Below are 21,078 nucleotides of genomic sequence, written 5' to 3' on the forward strand. Positions count from 1 at the left end.
CAACCCCAGTTGCCTGTGTGCCTTTTGGTCCTCATGAGGCGACATAGGGTGAAGAAGAGAACACGGAATGGACTCGAGTCAAACAGACCCAGCGTCAAATGCTACGTCCAGACTGTGCAACCTTGGGCAAATGCCTTCCCCTCTCTGAGCCTAGTTTTAGCTGCCTCTTCTGAAGCTCTCTTTCTGCCCTCTTTGGGTGTTATTCCATGTCTGTGTCTCTGTTTCTGTCTCTCTCCCCTCGAGCATCTGGGTCTGTATGTTTCCGTCTCCCTGTGTCTCCATTTCTCTGTCTCTCTCTGTCTCTCTCTCTCCCTCTTTCGTCTCTGGAACCCTGCCTCATCTCGCCCCGTGTCTGAATTTGAATTTCTACGTCGTGTGTCTCTTTCTGCGTTCATCTCTTATTCTCTGCGTCTCTGCAGCTTTCTGAGTGTCTCTGTCTCTGTCTCCATTGCCCTATCTCTGCTTCTCTGTTGTCTCTCTATCTCTCTGTCCCCTTTGTCTGTCTTAGCCGCACATGCCTCCCTCTACCACTCACCTCGTCCTTCTTGGGCTACTCCTGTCCCACTCCCTGGCCTGGCTCCCAGCCTGGGACAAAAATCCCTGAATCGGCATTTTCTTCCTATTCCAGAAATTATGTCAGTGCCGCAGTGGGGGTGGGGCCCGGCTGTAGCCCTGGTCAGAGGGTTTGCCTCCCTGCGTCCTCATCCACACAGGCCCTGGCCAGCGTGGCCAACTTCTCCGTGTTTGTCCTCTCCGGGGTCAGCACCAGGAGAAGAGGTGAACCTTTGTTTACACACATGTGTGCGTGTCTCTGGGAACATTTGTGTGTGAATCCGTAGGGACTGATACAAATTCATCCATTGACTCATCCATCCACCCATCCATCCATCCGTTGAATCATTCATTCACCCATCCAACTATCATTTCGTCCACCCACCCACATAGATGCATCCTCCAGCCCACCACTCATCCATCCGTCCGTCCGTCCGTCCGTCCACACATACATTCCTGTACTTGCTCATGAACTTGTTCACTCCTCCATTCAAACAGTCAATATTTATTGGCTGCTTACGGTGTGTCAGACAACGTGTCAAGCAGGAGGGATGCGACAATAAACAAAAGAAAGTGCTACCCGCCTCCTAGAGCTTAGGTGTTTGGCAGTCCTCCGTGAGCCAAACTCCCTCCTGCCCGGGACCCTGCATGGGACGGTCCTGCCCACTGGAGTATTTCCCCATCTCTTCCCCATCTTCACCCGGCATATACCTACTCACCCTTCAGAGCTCAGTTCAAACGTCACTTGGTGAAATAAGCCATACAGAGAAAGACAGATACCATATGGTTTCACTCTTATGTGGATCCTGAGAAACTTAACAGAAACCCACGGGGGAGGGGAAGGAAAAAAAAAAAAAAGAGGTTAGAGTGGGAGAGAGCCAAAGCATAAGAGACTCTTAAAAACTGAGAACAAACTGAGGATTGACGGGGGGTGGGAGGGCGGGGAGGGTGGGCGATGGGTATTGAGGAGGTCACCTTTTGGGATGAGCACTGGGTGTTGTATGGAAACCAATTTGACAATAAATTTCATATATTAAAAACAACAACAACAACAACAAAAAAAAAACAAACGTCACTTGGTCACTTCCTCGGGGAAGCCTTCCATGACCTCCTTCTTGGACACACATTGACTCGAATACATACAGATAGTTCTCTGGTGATTATCTGTCTCCTCCACTAGACCCTGGGCCTTCCCAAGGCTGGGGGTTTTGTGTGCTTTGCTCCTAGCTGGATCCCTGGTGCCTAGAGCAGGGTCTGGCACACAGCAGATGCTCAGTAAGTGTTTCACAAATGGCTGTGTGGATGGGATTAAATGAACACGGAGGACTCTGTCTCCCGGTTCCCTGTCCAGCGCTCTGTGCAATTCCACATTCCCAGGGGCTACAACAGGCAAGGTCCTCACACTTCCTGGATGCAAACATCGTAGTGGCGTCGTGGTGGAGGGCGAGGGTCTAGATTCAGACCCACGTGGGTTTTGAATCTCAATGCTGACACTTCCCAGCTGTGTGACCTCAGGCAGGGCATTTCCCTTCTCTGAGCCTCAATTTCCTCGCTTGTCAACTGCAGTTATAAAGAATGTAAGGGGCGCCTGGGTGGCTCAGTTGGGAGAGCATGTGACTCTTGATCTCTGCCACATGAGTAGCAAGCCCCGTGCTGGGTGTAGAGTTTACTTTAAAGAAATAAAGAGGAGCGCCTGGGTGGCTCAGTCGGGTAAGCATCCAACTTAAGCTCAGGGTCGTGATCTCACGGTCCGTGAGTTCAAGCCCCGTGTCGGGCTCTGTGCTGACAGCTCGGAGCCTGGAGCCTGCTTCGGATTCTGTGTCTCCCTCTCTCTCTGCCCCTCCTCCACTCACTCTCTGCCTCTCAAAAATAAACCTTAAAAAGGTAAAAAAAAGTTGGGATGAGCACTGGGTGTTGTATGGAAACCAATTTGACAGTAAGTTTCATATTTACAAAAATAATTAAAAAATAAATAAATAAAATAAATAGGTAAAAAATAAAGAAATAAAAAGTATATGAGCAAATGCATATAAGTATTAATTACGACAATACTAAACAGGAACCGTTTTTTTTTATTTGTTTTTTTTCTAATTTTTTTTTAACATTTATTTATTTTTGAGACAGAGAGAGACAGAATATGAACAGGGGAGGGGCAGAGAGAGAGACACACACAGAATCCGAAACAGGCTCCAGGCTCTGAGCTGTCAGCACAGAGCCCGACGCGGGGCTCAAACTCACGGACCGCGAGATCGTGACCTGAGCAGAAGTCAGACGCTTAACCGACTGAGCCACCCAGGTGCCCCCCGTTGTTTTTTTTTTTTTTTTTAGCATCTCATGTGAATTGAATTTAATCCTCAAAATAACTTAATGACGTGGAATCTGGGTTTTTTAAAAACTACCCTCGTTTACAGATGGGGAAACTGAGGCACTGAGAATATAAGCAATTCACAGGCAATATTGAGAGCAGACCTTGGATTTGAACCCTGACCCTGCCATGTCCCAAACCACAGGCACAACCGGGACACCACAGCTGCCAGTCTATGAGTCGATGTCTCTCTGGAAACGTGTCCCAGAAGTCTGGCAAGCCCACGTGTGTAGACATCTCTGGGTGTATGCATTGCTGCACACTTCCTTCTGTGTATCTCTTCCAGAACAGGGCTGCCTGTGGACTCTGGGCAGGCCAGCTGGGTGTGAAGGTCTAGTTGTGAGTGGGCTCATGGACTGCCATGTGGGGTCTGTGTGCACACATCTGGGCATGCGCCCCCCATGCCAGCTTCCCTGGGTGCAAATGCAGGTCTATCGGGGAGAACGAAGAAGCACCGAGGATAGGATTCAAGGTGCACCAGGGAGGCACTCCTGGGGGATTCTACAGGGTGACAGTAACTGCAAATGTATACATACATAGGTAGCAATAGGTGGGGAGGGGGTGGGATCTAGTTAAAGGGAGGCTCTAGGGAACTTGTCTTAGAGTTGCCTTGGCAGAAGAAGAAAAATGTTTTTTAAACAAGGCTGAGCGGAATTGGACAATTTGCCCCTCTTTTTTTAAGTTAATTCATTTCTTTTTGAACGAGAGAGAGAGAGAGAGAGAGAGAGAGAGACAGAGAGAGAGAGACAGAGACAGAGAGAGAGCTCGCAGGAGGGGCAGAGAGAGGGAGAGACAGGATCAGAAGCAGGCTCCGCCCTGTCAGCACAGCCCACAATGTGAAAGCTGGAACCACAAACTCTGAGAACATAACCTGAGCCCAAGTCAGACGCTCAACGACTGAGCCACCCGGAAGCCCCCAAAATATTTTTTTACCCAAGAGATTATATTTCTATGAGTGTCACTGGGAGTAGGGGAGGCAGCACTAAGGAAGCCTGTGGCTCATCCCAGCCACCCCTGCCGGCTGCTGCCTGTGACTATGTGGCTCTGGACCTTCTCCAAGGGATTTAAACCTCTACGGACCTCAGTTTCCTCCTCTGTGAAATGAGGATAGCATAATTGCACCCACCTAACAGGGCCAGTGAAGATTAAACAAGGAAGCGCTTTCAAAGCACTTAGCTCAGTCGCAGTGGCAATTATCATTAACCGCTATTAATATGGCAGTAACAATTACTTGGTGCTTTTGAGCAAGATTCATCACCTATTCGGTGCCAAGGCTTTATCTACGTTGCCTGGTTTTTGCAAACGTCTGGATCCCTTAGGAGACAGTTTTATTGTCTCTGTATTTTTTTGTGATGAGGAAACGACCTCAGAGAAAAGAGCGCGAGGGCACAAAGGCAGGAGCCGGCCCAGGCAGGGATCCAAACCCAGGTCCCTGCTAGGACCTCACACCGGGCTGAGATTCTCCACACCCGCTAACTCTGAGGCTCCGCCTCCCCTCCCACCGCCAGCCTCCAGAACTCCCCAGATGGGAGGACTCCAAGTCCCGGGTCCTGTGAAGGAAGGGCCAGGGGAGGAGTGGAGTCCTGGATCTGAGAATGGAGGGGGGGTGGGAAGTCATTACCCTGGGTTCTGGGAGAAGTGACTGGGGTCCCAGATTTTTCCAGCTGAGAGAAGAGGGGCTGGGGGGCCTGGACCCCTAGATCCTGGGGCGCAGAGGGTCACGATCCCAGACAGCTGGATCTTCCGCTGTGTAAGAGAGCTGGGTCTCGGACGCCTCGGTCCTGGGAAACCTCCCTCCTTCCTCGCTGCGGCCGCGCGATTTCTGCTCTCAAGCCGCAGGTTCGGAGGGGAGGAAGGAGGGGGTGCAAGGGGAGGAGCCGCGGACCTGCGCCAGGGGCGGGGGGAGGAGTCGAGCGGGCACCGCGGCGGGCGCGCGGGGCTGCGGCGGCGGCGGCGGCGGCGGCGGCGGCGGCGGCGGCTCCGGGTGAGTCCGCTCCTCCCCCCTCCCCCCTGCCCCAGCCCCCGCCCCAGGCCGATCCTGGGGGGAGGCCCCAGCGCGTTGGGGCGGGGGTAGGTGCAGAGGCGCGCGGATCTCCTCCCCGCGAGTGCGGGTGCCGCAGCGCTTGCGGGCCGCCCCGGGGGAGGGGCACGTGGCCCTAGAAAGGGGGGTCCCGAAACACCCAGGTGTACCCCAACCTCACCCACCGATCCCCCGGAGGTGGGGATCGCTTACCCACTCCATGGCCCTTGAGGACTTAGGACTCCGCGGCCTCTCGGGGTCCAGGACATCATTCCTCCCCCCTGCAGCGCCTTGGGACCCCGGCATCTCATAACCCCCCCCCTCCCCACCTCCGAAAAAAATTCCCATCCTCTCTGCAGCCGGGAGAAGCATGAAGGACTTCAATTCCCAGCAGCCCATACAGCGCCGGGTCTGTGAAGTCTTTAGCCGCGGCAGCGCGAGGCCTGTCGGGAATTGTAGTCTCTAAGCTCAACGGGAGCTGGGGCCCCGGAGGTGGGAGGGGGTGGCTGGACCTCCCGGGGGTCGCCTGGGGTCGAGCAGCCGGTCCGAGGAGGACGAGACGTGAGGCTCGAACTGAGCTTTTTCTCCTGGCCACGGCCCCCAGATCCGGCTCCTCCTCCCACCACCTGGCGCGTGGGGACGGGTCCGCAGCCCCTTGTCCGCCCTACAACCCCCATGGGCTGCCGCCAGCCGCCGCCTCGGCTGCCACCCAGAACACGGCAGGGATAAGCGCAGGTGAGTCTGACCACGTCTGTCTCGGAGTCCTGGCCTTCTGCACCACCCCCACGACACCTGTCCATCCGTGAGCTCTGGTCTGCCCGTCCCTAATTTCCCCCTGCACTCTCCTTCCAGCCCATCTCTGATGTCTGCCTCCAAACCATGTGTGGCGAATTCCCCTTCGCCCCACATGCACCTCTTTCTCCGGGTCCCCTGTCTCGTATGCCCCCACCCCCATCCAACCTTCCTTCTGCACCCATGTCTGTCTGCCCAGCCCTCCTTTGTATCCTCGCCCATCTGTGATCTCTGGCCATCGCCTGTCAGTCTGTCCTTTATTCCTGCACCCCATCCGTTCTGCCAACCACTGTTTCTCTTTCAGAGATATTTCTGTCCTGGCGCTTCTAACTGTCCCTCTGTCCGCCCATCTCTTGCACTCCCATAAATTACACACTAGTCCATTCTTTATGGCTTGTCCATCCCAAATCGCAGTCCTTGACTTTCCCTGTGTCTGTGCATCTGTCCCTCCGTTCTGGGCCCCAGTTTGCCCTTCCCATTATCTCTGTCTCCCTTCCCCTTCTCTCTCCCTCCCTCAACTTGGTCCCTATCTCTGCATCCTGCACCTCCCATCCCACCCCAGCCGCCACCGCACACAACCATCTCTTCTCTCTCTAACCCCATCCCTCCCTTTCTCTCGGTCCGGTTCCTTTCTACCTGGACCTGGCCTGTTTCTCGTTCCTTGAACCGGCCAGGTCCCTGCTCATGCTGTTCCTGCTGCTCTGGATGCTTTACCCCACGCCAGCCCCACCACCCACTGCCGGTGGCCACAGAGAGCCCCCCAGATGCCCACTTCCTAGTCCCTTTGTGATATTTCCTCTGTTTCTTTTAGAGCACTTCTCACAGTGTGAGCACGTCTTGTTTGTTTATGTGGTGTTTGTTGACTTGCTTACTCCCTGTCTCCTCTCACTGGATTGTAACACCAGGAAGTCGGGGACTGTGTGGGGCGCGTGCTCTGCTGGCTCTGCAGCATCTGGCACAGTGCCTGGCATGTAGTTGGTGCTCAATGAATATTCGTCGAATGCATGAACGAAGAATGGCTGTCCCCTCGTCTGCCCACGCCTAAATTCTGTCCCTTTGTCTGGGCACCCCTAATCTCTGTCTCTTTATCTGTCCTTAATCTCTGCCCCTTGACTGGCCTCCCTAGTCTCTTCCTCCTTGTCCATTTGTCCCTGTTCTCTTTCCTCCTGTCCATTCACGCTGATCTCTGTCCCCTTGGTTGTCCAATCCGTTACTGTCTTCTTGCCTGCACCCCGAATTTCAGTCTTGTCTATCGGCCCCGGATTTCTTTCTCATCGTCTATCCCTCCCCAATCTACCTCCCCTGATCCACCTGGCCCCAATCTCTGTCCCCTCGCCTGTCCTTCCCTTTCTCTCTTTCCCTTTTTATCCTTTATCCATCCCTCTCTCAATCTCATCTCTCATCTCCACCCTCGTCCGGCCCCTTCCAAGCACAGAACCCACCGGCCACCATGTCAGGAGACTACGAGGATGACCTCTGCCGGCGGGCACTCATCCTGGTCTCGGACCTCTGTGCGCGGGTCCGAGATGCCGACACCAGTGACAGGTGCCAGGAGTTCAACGACCTGCGAATTCGAGGCTATCCCCGGGGCCCAGATGCAGGTCAGCACCCCCAGCTGTCTCGGCCAGCCCCCTGTCTCTGCTGCAGTCAATATTTTCAGAGATTCAGAGCAGACTCGTTCAGCTTTCTGTTCTCTATGCGGCCCTGGCCAGTCCCTCTTAGGGTCTTGCCTCCATCCTGCTTGCTGCTGGTCCCCACACCTTTGATCTAAGGAGAAGGAACGAGGTGGGCCATTTGATTCCTGACCTTTTTGTGTTTGGCCCTGTGAACCTCCTGCCCACTGCCCCCCACCCCAGCCACATACATGTCCCTTTCACACATCTGTTGTGTATCTTGCATAGTACTTAAAAGCTCAGGCTTTTGAGTCAGCCTGTCTGACTTGCCTGCATTCAAATCCCACTCCCCCCCCCCCCCCCCCCCCCCCCCCCCGGCTACTTACTAATGGATGGCTTTAGGCAAGTAGCTCTTTTTCTGTGCCTCCATTTCCTCCTGAAAATGGGGATAATAAAAGTGACTACCTCATGGGGCGGCTGAGTGACTCAAGTGATGTAACACATGTGAAGCGCTTAGAACAAGCTGGGCACACAGTGGTCATTCAATAAATGCCGGGATGTACTTACTGAGCACCGACCGTGTCCCAGGCAGTACGCAAGGTCCTTTGCATTGTTCATCAACCACCCACAACGCCCCTTTGCGGTACACAGAATCCTCATTTTCGATGGCGGAGGGGAGACTCAGAAGGGTGAAGTGACTTGCCCAAGGTCACCCAGCTAGGAAGCGGCAGGGTTCTGAACACCAGGAAATATCATGAGTGGCCCCAAGGGACCCTGAGGAAGCATGCGTGTATAAGTTATACCTAGAGCCACACTTGCTGAGTGCAGGGTGGAGCTCGACACCTCGCGCGCCAGATGTCCAGGGACAGTGATGAGGAATGAGGTCCAGAGAGCTGCCAGTTTGTGCTCAGAGTCTCACAGCCTGTAAGCAGAAGAGCCAGATTTGACCCCAGGAAGTCTAGTATACTATGGCAATTTGGGGGTCCCCAAGCCCACCCTCAGTTTCTATGATTCCCTAGAAGGACTCACAGAAATGCTGTTCTACTCCTGGGTACGCTTTACCCGGCAAAAGGATAGGGATGAAATTCTGCGAAGGGAAAGACACAGAGAGTAGGGTCCAGGAGAGACCAGGCGTGAGCTTCCAGTCTCGGTCACATAGACGTGGCTGACCGCCCGTGTGGCTGACCTTCACCTCCGGCCCCTCCAGGGGCCGAGCTGATACGGCACGTCCTAGTCCCCCAGCGTCAATCACACTGCGGACCATCTGGCAGGGCCCATGGTTCCACAGGTAAACAAAAACACTTTCAGGGAGGAAGTTCAAGGACTTAGCGGTTCCTTCCCAGGAGCCGATCCAGGGCCAAACATTTCCTTGGGCAAGGTTGATCTTTTACTGCACAGGTACATCACCTTGCCAAGCCCAAATGGCTCCCCAGACCAGGCGGACAGAAGTGAGAAATCTGTCAGAGTTTAGAGGATCGATGTTTTGACTTGGAGAGGGTCTGGGTCAGGCTGATGGTAGAGGCAAGCAGCTCTTCGTTTTTTCTCTCCTCGTCTCCACCTTGTCCTCCCAAACGGCCCCCCTTCCTCCATTCTTCCCAGGCTCAGGAGGCTGGCAAGCCCTTGCTTTGGTTTTTAGCAGGTCCCCAGAACTCTAAGCAGATGTTGGTCACTTGGAAAGGAACACCCTAAGGGGCGGAGGGGAGTAGGAATTTCAGAGTTTGGCCATCGCCAGTTGTATGGCCCCACAGGGTCACTTCCTGTCTCTCAGAGCCTCCTCGTCCTCGTCTGTAAAATGGGATCGATCACAGCGCCGTGCGGATTCACACCACAGACTGCTGACTTAGATGCCCTGGTCAGTTCGGGACGGGAGGGCATCCCCTCACCACCCGGCGTCCCCTGCAGGGACAGGACACAGCCAGTCCACTCAGCTGTCCTCGCTGCCAATAGCTTAGCCAATAGCTTCTCCCCACCCGCCATAATCTAGAGTCCGCACGGTGCACGAAATACCCCTGTGTTCTCCCTCGCTGAGACCCAGGAGTCAATCCCAAAACAGATTCACGTTCCCTGGAGGGAGGAGCCCTACTCCTGGCACCACTTCCTGAATGACCCAGGAACCTCTGGCTCGAGAACTAGGCTGTTCCCTGGGTTTCTCTGAAAGGCACATCAGCACACAGGAAGCATTTGCAAGGCGTTAGCCGTGGCGGCTGCTGATGCTGGCTTACACACGGCAGCAGCGGTATCACCAAACGTAACAATATTTGTCAGTCGAATAATATAACCCGCGTCCCAAATACCATTTCTTGGGAAATAGTGAAGCGTGACAGCTCTGGAGCCAGGCGCTCCGGGGTCAAGGTCTGACTCCAGCGCTGACCTGTGGGGACTCTGCACAGGAGACTTTGGGTCCATTGACCTCAGTTTCCTTTTGTGGAAAGCAGGTGTTAATAAGGTTGCCAAGCTCCCAGGGCGCCTGTCAGGCACGAGTAAACCAATGCCAATATAGCACTTAGGCGTCTGGGACATAGTAACCACTCAGTAGACATCTCAGCGATGGGTCCCTTTTACCTCCACCGTAAGAGGCAGGACTTCCTATTTGGCAAACGGGGAACGTGGGGCTCAGAGTGCTTAAGATATGCTCCCGGGGCCACGCGGCAAACACAGATTTGAACTCTTGTCGTGGGAGGAGTCACGCCGGCTCCTCTCTCCTTGGTCATCTCCGAGCATTTGGGGGGACGTTGGGTGTGTCCTCTTCTAGAGAGGCAGCACGGGCTAGTGATTCAGAATCAGCTCCGAGGACAGACCGCGCTTTCAAATCCCAGATCTGTCCTTGACCTGCTTGCGCAGCGTTATTCAAGTCGCTCCACCTCTCTGTGCCTCGGTTTCCTCATCTTTAAAACGGTTATATAGAGATACCCAGCCTGTGGGGCCGGGGAGTTGAAGTAAACGGACGTCAGGTGCCTAGGACAATGCATGGCGAATGCTAAAGGTTAGCTCTTTGGGGACAGCAGTGGGAGGATAAGCTCTGACCCCACCCTGACCCCTGACCTTTGTCCTCACTCTCTCCAGACATCTCCGTGAGCCTGCTGTCGGTCATCGTGACATTCTGTGGCATTGTCCTTCTGGGCGTCTCCCTCTTCGTGTCCTGGAAATTGTGCTGGGTGCCCTGGCGGGACAAGGGAGGCTCAGCGGTGGGCGGGGGCCCCCTGCGCAAAGACCTAGGCCCTGGGGTCGGGCTGGCAGGCCTGGTGGGCGGTGGCGGGCCCCACCTGGGGGCCGGCCTGGGTGGCCATCCTCTGCTGGGGGGTCCACACCACCACGCCCACACCGCCCACCATCCGCCCTTCGCTGAGCTGCTGGAGCCAGGCAGCCTAGGGGGCTCTGACCCCCCTGAGCCCTCGTACTTGGACATGGACTCGTATCCAGAGGCTGCGGCAGCTGCAGTGGCCGCTGGGGTCAAACCGAGCCAGACATCTCCTGAACTGCCCTCTGAGGGAGGTGCGGGCTCTGGGCTGCTCCTGCTGCCCCCCAGTGGTGGGGGCCTGCCCAGTGCCCAGTCGCATCAGCAGGTCACAAGCCTGGCACCCACCACCAGGTGAGACAGGCTACTGGGCTGGGGGTCCACTCTGAACTTCTGTTCCTCCTCTGTGTCTCTTCCCCAGATACGGTTCTCCTGAGCCCTGCAAGAGGCCCAGAGGCCTAGAGGTCCAGAGTCCTGAGTCCTGGGGCAGGAAGGGGATGGGGGGTGTAGACTCCTGGGTCCCGGGGAGAGAAGAGGCTAGGGGCCCCGACTCCAGGGTCTGAGGGAGGGGGAGCCTAGAGACCTGGACTCTCAGATTCAGAGAGCACAGGACTGCAGAATGAAGATTAGACCCCCGAGGCCCTGAGACACAAAGCGATTCGTGTCTTTCACCCTAAGCCAGGATTCGTGGTGGGACTTGGGATCCGTCTGATCGCTATCCGTCTGAGCATGTCATTGAGCACCTAATATGAACTAGACCTGAGCTGGGTGTTGGAAAAACAGAAGTGAGCGTGGCAGCCAGACCCTGCCGTCATGCCACGTACAGTCCGGGGCAAGTGGGTCCCCAGAGAGGCCAGCCCAGCCCAGCCGGGCCAGTGCTGCAGGAAAGTGGCTTAGGGGGCCACTTTAGCTGTGGGAGTCCAAGGAGTCGCTGATCCGGTCTGGGAGGGGGCTGGGGCCTTCCAGAGATGGCTGAGACCTACAGAGTGAGGAAGAGTTAGCCGGGCACAGAGGTAGGGGTGTGAGCCGGGCATTCCAGGAGGAGAGAGCGGCCAGTGCAAAGGCTAGAGAGGAAGGAGGTCACAGCGCATTGTGGGAACTGCCAGCAGTCACTATGGCCTGCGAGTACATGTGCGAAAAGGAAGCCGAGGAGATGTGGCTGCGGCTGTGGGTGGGGCCAGACCACACAGGGCATTCGGGGCGAATGCCTGGCTGAGGGGCGGGGACTCTGTCCTGTGAGCAGGAGGGGCAGGGCCAGTTTTGGGGGTAGAAAGACCTCTCTGGGGCCACATAGGGATGGACTAGAGGGACAGACTGGAGGCCAGTAGTCCAGGCAGGAGAGGAGGAGGTTGAGCTGAGATTGTGGGCACGGGGAGGAAAGGGCAAGGTCAGGGGGCAGGAGAGATGAGACTCGGGGCGGATGGCTGTGGGGTAGGAGGGGTGGGGACAGGTGCTAACAGCACCCATCCTGGCCTGGTGATTGGGTGGGTGTCAGATCAGAGGATCTAGGAAGAGGAGTGGGTGTGAGGGAGACCTTGAGCTCATCTGGATCTTGTTGAGTGTAAGGCCTCTGGGGCAGTGACCAGGGACACTGCCTTCAGAAGGATCATCTTGGGCCCCAGACAGTAATGGGAGAAGGTCCCAGGACCCTGGTAATCCCAGGACCTGGCCAGGGGCCCAGGGGCTCATGGGAGATGTAGTTTGGGGTCTCTGGGGAAGCCCCGCCCCCATTACATACATGGAGACACTGAGGCTCAGAGGGTGTCAGTGACCTGCTCAAAGTCACCCCGGGAGCAAGGAGTGGCGGGGGATCTGTAGCTGGAGCCCCCACCCCCACCCCCACATCCCTTTCCACGGCTGGAGCCTCCTGCTCCCCCACCCCGGGCCTGCCTCTCAGCACATCTGGGGCTGCCCATCACTAGGGGCCCCGTCACGCGGACTTCACCTCGGGGGTGATGGTCCACGCGGGACAGGGCAGATGAGCCGGGGCCACGGGGACAGGGGAGTTTGGGAGAGGGGAGGGGCGAGTTTTGAGAGGGGGGTGAGGATGGCTCCAGTGTCTGGCCTGCAGATCTTGGTGGAGCAGGGGGAATGGGGAGGAGGAGCGGGTCTGGGAGAAGGCGCTGAGCCCAGCGGGGAAGGGCGTGCGGGGGTCTGGTGGGAGGCCGAGGCTGGGAGGCCGGGAGGCCTGGAGCGGGTCTGGGCTGGAGCCCAGGAGACACATTTAACAGACAAAAGGCTGTTGATGGGTGTGGAAACCTGGGACGCAGATGAGCCTGTCCAGGGAAAGCGTGGGAGGGGGGGAAGGGGAGAAGAGGCCCAGAGGGGCCCGAGAGGGGAGCTCTGGGCTTCCAGAATGTCCCATCGACACTAGGAACGGTGGAGAAGGGAGTTGAGAGAGAAAGGACAGGCCAGGTGGAGCGGTGGTCAGGTGGGAAATGTGATACTGGGGCTAAGGCAGGTTGGGGAGATTTGAAGAAGGTTCAGGAGGTCTGGGCTGTGTGGGGCCTCTGGAGTCCAGAGAGGTTATTCTGGGTCATGCACTTGAGGTCAGGGGAAGGCTTCTGGAAGCCGGTGCATAAGCAGATGCTAGCTGGAGCTAGTTTAGAGACCGGGATACCCCACACCCCCCCCCCCCAACACAGGTGGAGAAACTGAGGCTCAAAGAGCGCAAGTGGCTGGCTCGAGGTCATAGTGAACCAGGGTGGGATCTGTGGCCACCCGGATGCGGTGCTGGGGGAAGAGGCAGGGAGGAGTCTCCCGGGTCTTCAGATGCTGTCAAAGATCCCCACCTTTGTCAGTGGCCCCACCTTGGTCTTCCCCACCCCCCACAGGTACCCGGCCCTACCCCGGCCCCTCACCCAGCAGACCCTGACCCCTCAGCCGGACCCTGGCAGTGAGGAGCGGCCGCCTGCCCTACCCTTACCCTTGCCAGGCGGTGAGGAAAAAGCCAAACTCATCGGGCAGATCAAGCCCGAGCTGTACCAGGGGACTGGACCCGGTGGCCGGCGCGGTGGCGGGGCCGCGGGCTCGGGAGAGGCCGGAGGGGGGGCGCCCTGCGGCCGCATCAGTTTTGCCCTGCGGTACCTCTATGGCTCCGACCAGCTGGTGGTGCGGATCCTGCAGGCCTTGGACCTCCCGGCCAAGGACTCCAATGGCTTCTCAGACCCCTACGTCAAGATCTACCTGCTGCCGGACCGCAAGAAAAAGTTCCAGACCAAGGTCCGGAGAGAGGGGCCTGGACATCCGGGTCCCACGGAGGAGGGGGAGGGGGTCTGGCTCCTGAGGCTGAGGGAAGAAGGGCTGGGGGTCTGGACTCCCGGGTCCGAGGGAGGAGGGGCTGGGGGCTGGACTCCCGGGTCTGAGAGAGGAGGGGTTTGGGGGTCTGGACTCCTGGGTCCTTTGCAAGCGGCTGATGGGTGTGGTGTCCCCCTCCCCCACCCCCTGCAGGTGCACAGGAAGACTCTGAACCCTGTATTCAATGAGACATTCCAGTTCTCGGTGCCCCTGGCCGAGCTGGCCCAGCGCAAACTGCACTTCAGCGTCTATGACTTCGACCGCTTCTCACGGCACGACCTGATCGGCCAAGTGGTGCTGGACAACCTCCTGGAACTGGCTGAGCAGCCCCCCGACCGCCCACTATGGAGGGACATCGTGGAGGGCGGCTCGGTCAGTGGCCCCTGCATCCCTCTTCCTGGGGACCCAGGACCCCTCAGTTTTCGACCTCTCTGCCCTTGGACTTCATAACCCTCTAACTTCTTGACCCAGGCTTTTCTTTTGAAATTTATTTTATTGCGAAATATTGCAAGCATGCAAGCAAAATGTAGAGGTTGATATCATGGACCCCCCCCCCCCCCCCGTCAAATGCTGACGTCATGCCTGGACCCCAGACCTCCCAACTTCTGACTCCCCCTTTGACATCTGATGGTAACAACCGGGAAAATTGTAACAGACACCCACCAACCACCTCCTCATAACTTCATGGTGTGATCCCTACAACGTTTGCCCTCTGACCCGAAATTCCTGACCTTCCACCGTCCTGACCCCGGAATTCCCAGCTTGTATTTTTCTGACTTCCTTCACCTTCCAACCTCCTGGCTTTCCAGTTCCCAGGCTTCCTGAAACCCCAGCCCCTCTGATCTCTGAACATTTTACGTTTCAAACCCATGACCTCCAGATCTAAACTCATCCTCTGGTCTCCGCCTGAATCCTGATAGCCTCATCCCCCCAGGCCTCAGACATACCTGGGTCCCCAGTATCCCCACACCCCCAGTTCCTCCGGCAACCAGATTGTAGGGTCCACAACGCCCAGCACCGACCCCCCGCTACTGGCCAACTTCCTCTGTCCATCCAGTCACTCCAACATGCTCGTTGGGTGTCCTGACCCCTTCTGCACCCCCAAGCCTCAAACCCCCAATTCCTAGGCCCTCTCGGGTCTGATCTGTGCATGTCACAACGTTCCAGCTGTCTGCCGATGTGGGGCAGCTGTGTGTGCACTGGGTATGAGCCCTGTCCTAGATTTGTCCAGATGATGGCCACGCTCGAGGTCCTGCCCTCCTCTGAGCCTCAGTTTCACCATCTGCATGATGACACAGTTAATTGGGTGCCCGCAGCTCTTGCTACAGTCCCCTTCCTCCTGCCTCCACCTTGTCTCCTTGTGTCTGTCACTTCTTCTTTCCTCCCCGCTCATTATCACCAGAGGTCTTCATTCATTTATTTGTGCCTTCATTCCTTAAACAGTTGGCTTTTTTCGTTTCAGGATCAGGCCCCGGGGACCCCACACAGTCCTCGGGGGCTCCAGGTCTAGGTGGTCACAGTTAGCTGTCAAGGGCAGGGAGTGGGGGGTCCAGGGACCTGGGCCTCATCAGTGTGGTAGGGAGGCCAGGGGCCCAGATGACGCCCAAGGACAGGGCAGGGCGGGTCGTGGGCCCCGGGGCCAACTCAGCCCCCGTTCCAGGTCTGTGTGGGGTGTGCGAGTCTCTGTCTCCTCTGTGGCCTCACTTAGGGCTGGTGTGTCCCCTGCCCTCCCTAAGACTGACTTCTCAGTGTCTGACACACTGTTTGGATCTCTGTCCCTCATTCTGGGTAGGTTTCTGTCTCTCTCTCTCTCTCTCTGTCTCTCTCTGGGCCTTTGCCCTTCTCCCCACCTCATTCTGGGTCTCTTTCGCTCTGTCCAGCTCTCCATACCCTCCACCAAGTCTCTATACCCATTTCTTGGGATCTTCTGCCCCTTGGGGGCTCTGGCACCGCCCCCCCCCCCACCACCACCAACCCGGACTCTGTCTCTCTCCTCTGGGTCTCTGTCTCCCTCTCCTCCCGGTCTCTGTATTCTTCTTTCTGACGTCTCGCTTGTTGTCTGTCTGTATGTCTGTCTGTCTCTCTCTCTTTCTCTCTCTGAGTCTCTATGCCCCCTCTCTGGGTTTTCTTGCTTTAGGACTCTGTGGGTCTGCCTTTCAAGCTATAGCTCTCAGTGCCTTGGTCCTTGTCACAGCCTACATTTCACTGTGCGTGCGTGCTCTCTCTCTCTCTCTCCCTCTCTCTCCTGCTCCCTCCCTGCACTCGTGCCTCTTCCCATCCTCCCTGCAGAACAAACCAGCTTTGCTGGTGGCAGGCAGCTGCGACCAAGGAGTTACCAGGTTTGGCAGAGTCAGATTGTGAAGTGGGTGGGCAACCTGAGTCCTGGATGTCAGGGAGGAGAGCTGGAGGTTCCAGATGGGAGAGAACGTGAGGCAGAGACAGGGGAGACTGAGGCAGGGCACGGCTGAACCCCTTTCCCCAACTGCAGGAAAAGGCAGATCTCGGGGAGCTCAACTTCTCACTCTGCTACCTCCCCACCGCCGGGCGCCTCACCGTGACCATCATCAAAGCCTCTAACCTCAAAGCGATGGACCTCACTGGCTTCTCAGGTGGGTTCGTGAGGTGCTGGGACCTAATGGAGGAGCATCTGGGGGCCCGGGCTCCTGGGTCTGAGGGAGGAGGGGCTGGGGGTGAGGCCTCCTGGGTCTGAGGGAGGAGGAGCTGGGGTTCTGGATTCCTGGGTCTGAGGTAGGAGGGGCTGGGGGCCTGGACTCCTGGGTCTGAGGGATGAAGGGCTGGGGGCCTAGACTCCTGGGTCTGAGGGAGGAGGGGCTGGGGGCCCAGACTTCTGGGTCTGAGGGAGGAGGGGTTGGACACAGGACTCCTGGGTCCGAGGGAGGAGGGGCTGGTGGCCTGGACTCCCAGGTCTAAGGGAGGAGGGGCTGGGGGCCTAGATTTCTGGGTCTGAGGGAGGAAGGGTCTGGGGACCCAGACTTCTGGGTTTGAGGAAAGAGGGGCTGGGGGCAGGACTCCTGGGTCTGAGGGAGGAGGGGTTGGAGGCTAGGATTCCTGAGTCTGAGGGAAGAGGGGTCTGGGGGCCCAGACTTCTGGGTCTGAGGGAGGAAGGGCTGGGGGTGAGGACTCCTGGGTCTGAGGGAGGAGGGGCTGGGGGCCTAGACTTCTGTGTCTGAGGGAGGACGACAATGGGGACCCAGACCCATGGGTTGGACTGGGGTCTGAGGGAGGAGGTCGAGTCGGTTCAGGGCTCTCCATGCCCACCCCCAGACCCCTACGTGAAGGCCTCTCTGATCAGCGAGGGGCGGCGTCTGAAGAAGCGGAAAACCTCTATCAAGAAGAACACGCTGAACCCCACGTACAACGAGGCGCTCGTGTTCGATGTGGCCCCGGAGAGCGTGGAGAGCGTGGGGCTCAGCATCGCGGTGGTAGACTATGATTGGTGAGGGTCATGGCCCGGGCCGGGGGGCGGGAGGCCAGGGGATGGGACCGAGCCCGCCCCCTCCCCCCCGAAGTGCTCAACACCCCCCCCCCCCCCCCCCCCCCCAGCATCGGGCACAACGAGGTGATCGGTGTGTGCCGCGTGGGCCCGGACGCCGCCGACCCCCACGGCCGCGAGCACTGGGCGGAGATGCTGGCCAACCCCCGCAAGCCCGTGGAACACTGGCATCAGCTGGTGGAGGTGAGCTGGGCGGCCTCCCAGTGACCCTCGGGACGCCATTCACGCACTCATCTAGTCATTCCGGCCTAGGTTGGACTCTAGACCACCTAGGTTGGAATCCCTGCTCTACCAACTTTACCTGTGTGATTTAGGGCAAATCACTTGACCTCTCTGTGTCTCAGGTAATTCTACTGAGAAATGAGGTTGTTGTTAATGTTTATAAATTTTTTTAAGTTTATTTCTTTTTGAGAAAGAGTGAACATGAGCAGGGGAGGGGCAGAGAGAGAGAGAGAGAGAGAATCCCAAGCAGGCTCTCAGCTCTGAGCACAGAGCCGGATGAGGGGCTCGAACTCAACTAACCAGGAGATCATGACCTCAGCCAAAAATGAGAGTCGAATGCTTAACCGACTGAGCCACCCAGGCACCCCTGGGGTTGTTAATAGCATCTAAAGTTAGGACAGATAGGGGGATTCAGTGAGTTAATGCAGGATTCAGTGTCTGCCTCTCCTTGAGGGCTCAGCAAATGGTCAGCTACTGTTACTATTATTTCCCATGATACTAAGTCCAAAATAAAGGGGGAAAACTGAGTGAGGGAGCTGGGTTGGGTTTTTGGGGGGCTCGGTTTTGGTTCAGTTTGTTTTAAACAGGCTGTAGTTGAAAGTCAGTGGATTGTGGTGTACTGGGTGGGGATCAACAACTTTTTCTTTCTTTTTTTTTCTTTAATTAATTTTATTTATTTTTGAGAGAGATGAGGCGGGGGAGAAAGAGAATCTTAGGCAGGCTTCATGTGCAGCGTGGAGCCAGCTACAGGGCTCGATCTCAGGACCCTGAGATAGTGACCTGAGCTGAAATCAAGAGTCAGACTTAACCGACTGAGCTACCCAGATGCCCCACAAATTTTTTCTTAAGAAGAAAATAAAGTCTTGGGGTGCCTGGGTGGCTCAGTCAGTTAAGCATCCGACTTCAGCTCAGGTCTTGATCTCACGGTTCATGGGTTCAAGCCCTGTGCCTAGAGCCTGCTTGGGATTCTCTCTTTCCCTCTTTCTCTTCCCCTCCCCCACTCATGCTTTCTCTCTCTCCAAAATAAATAAACTAAAAAATAATAATAATAAAGCGATGTGCATTGCAGTATACTTCCTCTTCATTGTTTTCGACATTTTAAAAACTATTTTAACTTCCTGGGGAAAAAAATTAACCATAAAAAAGATGTAAAAAGAAGGCTGCTTATTTTTCCTTTCGTCTCAGTCTCTAATATGACACAGGACCGGCCTCTGTTTAAAATATGATATTTTGGGGGCATCTGGGTGGCTCAGTCGGTTAAGTGTCCGACTTCGGCTCAGGTCATGATCTCACGGTTCGTGGGTTCGAGCCCTGAGTCGGGCTCTGTGCTGACAGCCCAGAGCCTGGAGCCTGCTTCAGATTCTGTCTCCTTCTCTCCCTGCCCTTCCCCCGCTCACACTCTGTCTCTGTCTCTCTCTCTCAAAAATAAATAAACATTAAAAAAAATTTTTTAATTTGATATTTTGCACATCGTGGATTTTTTTTTTTCTTGGGTTAATCTTGATTTTTCAAAATATCGCATTGCAAGAGTAGTTCCCTTGATTGCTGAGTTTGGGCACGGCTGAAAGTTTGCACCCAGGGTGGACGGACTCCTCCTGGGCCTGACTGTAGCCTAGCTTTGGACTTTTCTTTGAGGGGTGAGGAGGGATTTTAAGCAGCAGGGCCCAGGGCTCAAGCCTGAGTTTTGAAAAGACCATGGCTCTATTTAGAGGGACAGATCGTAGCTCCTTTCTCCTTCCACCGCTCACTCTTCCCCTAGTTTACTCGCTCGTTTCACCAACTTCTCCAGAAGCTTCTGTGTGCTGTGCTCGTGCTGGGCAATGCTGGGAGCACAGAGAGGGGTGGAATACGGGCTGAGTGAGGTCCTGACCCCGACTTTCAGCTAGTGGCGCACCATAGTGCCTGGCCCCAGAGGGTCTTTCTACTCCCCCCCCCCCCCCGCCACTGACTCTGCCCCTTCTCGGCCCACAGCCCTCCCTGGCTCCCCAGAGGCTCCAAGACAGGGTCTCAGCTTCTCTGAGGCGAGCTGAGTGAAAAGGGAGGTTCGATGTCTTATTGTGTTGCTTATTAGCGATTGTCTTGCCTCTGTCCCCCATATCTGAACCTTCTGGATTTCCTCATTTCAGGAAAAGACTTTGTCCAGCTTCACAAAAGGCAGCAAAGGATTGTCAGAGAAAGAAAACTCAGAGTGAGGGGTAAGGAACCCAGACCAGGGGAGGACGGAGGTTGGAGTCCCGGACTCCTGGGTCCGAGGGAGGAGGGGCTGGGAACCTGGAATCCTGGGCCAGATGACGGAGGGACAATGGGCCAGGATTCCTGAGTCCCTGGGAGTGTTGATGGAGCTGCAGCAGGTCACGGGCCTGCTCTCTGCCGTCACTGACATCTCCTCCCTGTCCGGTCCTGCAGGTCTGGCCTAGGCCCAGGATCGGACCAGGCCCCCTCAGGACCCCATCCCTTCCTGCCCGGACTGTGAATTCATCTCCTCGAAGCCATAACGTCCGAGCTGCGTGGTGCGGGGCCGCCTGGGCCCACCCATCCTTCTACCCCGCGAGGCGCCAGGGTGGGAGGCAGGCGGGCCCAGCTCCCTGTTTCAGGGTTGGGGGGGGGGGCATTCAGTCTCCACTGTGTCTGTCTTCCCTTCCCCAGGGCTCCTCTTCCAGGCAAGGGGCCATGCATGTCTGGGGGACCCCAGCCCCCCAAACCCTTCGTCTTTCTGTCTGTCTCTTTGCTGTTTGTCCAAGACTTGGTGTCCTGACCCTTGTTCTTGCTGTGAATGTCAACAGACCGATCCTCCGTATTCCCCCCACACACACACACACACCCGTGTCTACCCTTTCTGTTCAACACACCCTGCGTCTGGCCGATCCCCCCACTGCTGCTGCTACCAACACCGGAATAAACACACACCGTGGGTCTCACTCCACCCGGGGCTCCTGTCCTCTCTGGGACCGGGGAGCTGGGTTGGAACATCCTGGCTCTGGGTTCAGACCAAAGTTTCATTCACTGGCCGAGTGGCCTCTGGCAACTAAATCGGTCTCTTTGGAGCCTTAGTTTGTAAATGTTACGTATGCCATGACCCTTATGATTGTAAGACACAAAATGCAACCCAAACTACCATAAGCCACAGGCAGAACTGAAAGCTCTTTGTACATGGTGAGTCTGAGCATACAGAAGGACTTCAGGCATGGTCAGATCAAGGTGTTCAAGTGACTCTGCATTGCTCCTTATGAACTCATTCTCAGGCAAGCCTTTGCAATAGTAATAAGCTTGGAGCCATTTGGAGCTCCAAGCTTATAATGCTGTATCTGTTGTGATGGCTTCAGCTGCATAAAACAGAATTCCACCAGAAAGAGCTGAAAAGATAGAAATTTCTTTTGCTCACATAACAAACCTTTCAAAGACACGCAGGCCCGGTGTTAGTTCAGCTGCTCAGCAACGTCAGGCACAGGGTTGACATCTCTGAGATTC

General features: G+C 56.3%; 1 protein-coding gene across 1 annotated transcript; it reads left to right on the forward strand.

Moving 5' to 3' along the window:
• Positions 1-6,714: 6,714 nt before the first annotated feature.
• SYT3 (synaptotagmin 3) lies at positions 6,715-20,540 on the forward strand. Its single transcript, XM_049622357.1, has 9 exons — positions 6,715-7,330; positions 10,406-10,931; positions 13,412-13,799; positions 14,028-14,246; positions 16,363-16,483; positions 17,160-17,331; positions 17,439-17,571; positions 19,737-19,805; positions 20,017-20,540. The coding sequence occupies exons 1-8, from the start codon at positions 7,180-7,182 to the stop codon at positions 19,800-19,802; spliced, it is 1,776 nt and encodes a 591-aa protein (XP_049478314.1). The 5' UTR covers positions 6,715-7,179; the 3' UTR covers positions 19,803-19,805; positions 20,017-20,540.
• The last annotated feature ends 538 nt before the right edge of the window (positions 20,541-21,078 follow it).

This window comes from Panthera uncia (assembly GCF_023721935.1).
Source record: "Panthera uncia isolate 11264 chromosome E2 unlocalized genomic scaffold, Puncia_PCG_1.0 HiC_scaffold_19, whole genome shotgun sequence".
NCBI classification, from domain to species: domain Eukaryota; kingdom Metazoa; phylum Chordata; class Mammalia; order Carnivora; family Felidae; genus Panthera; species Panthera uncia.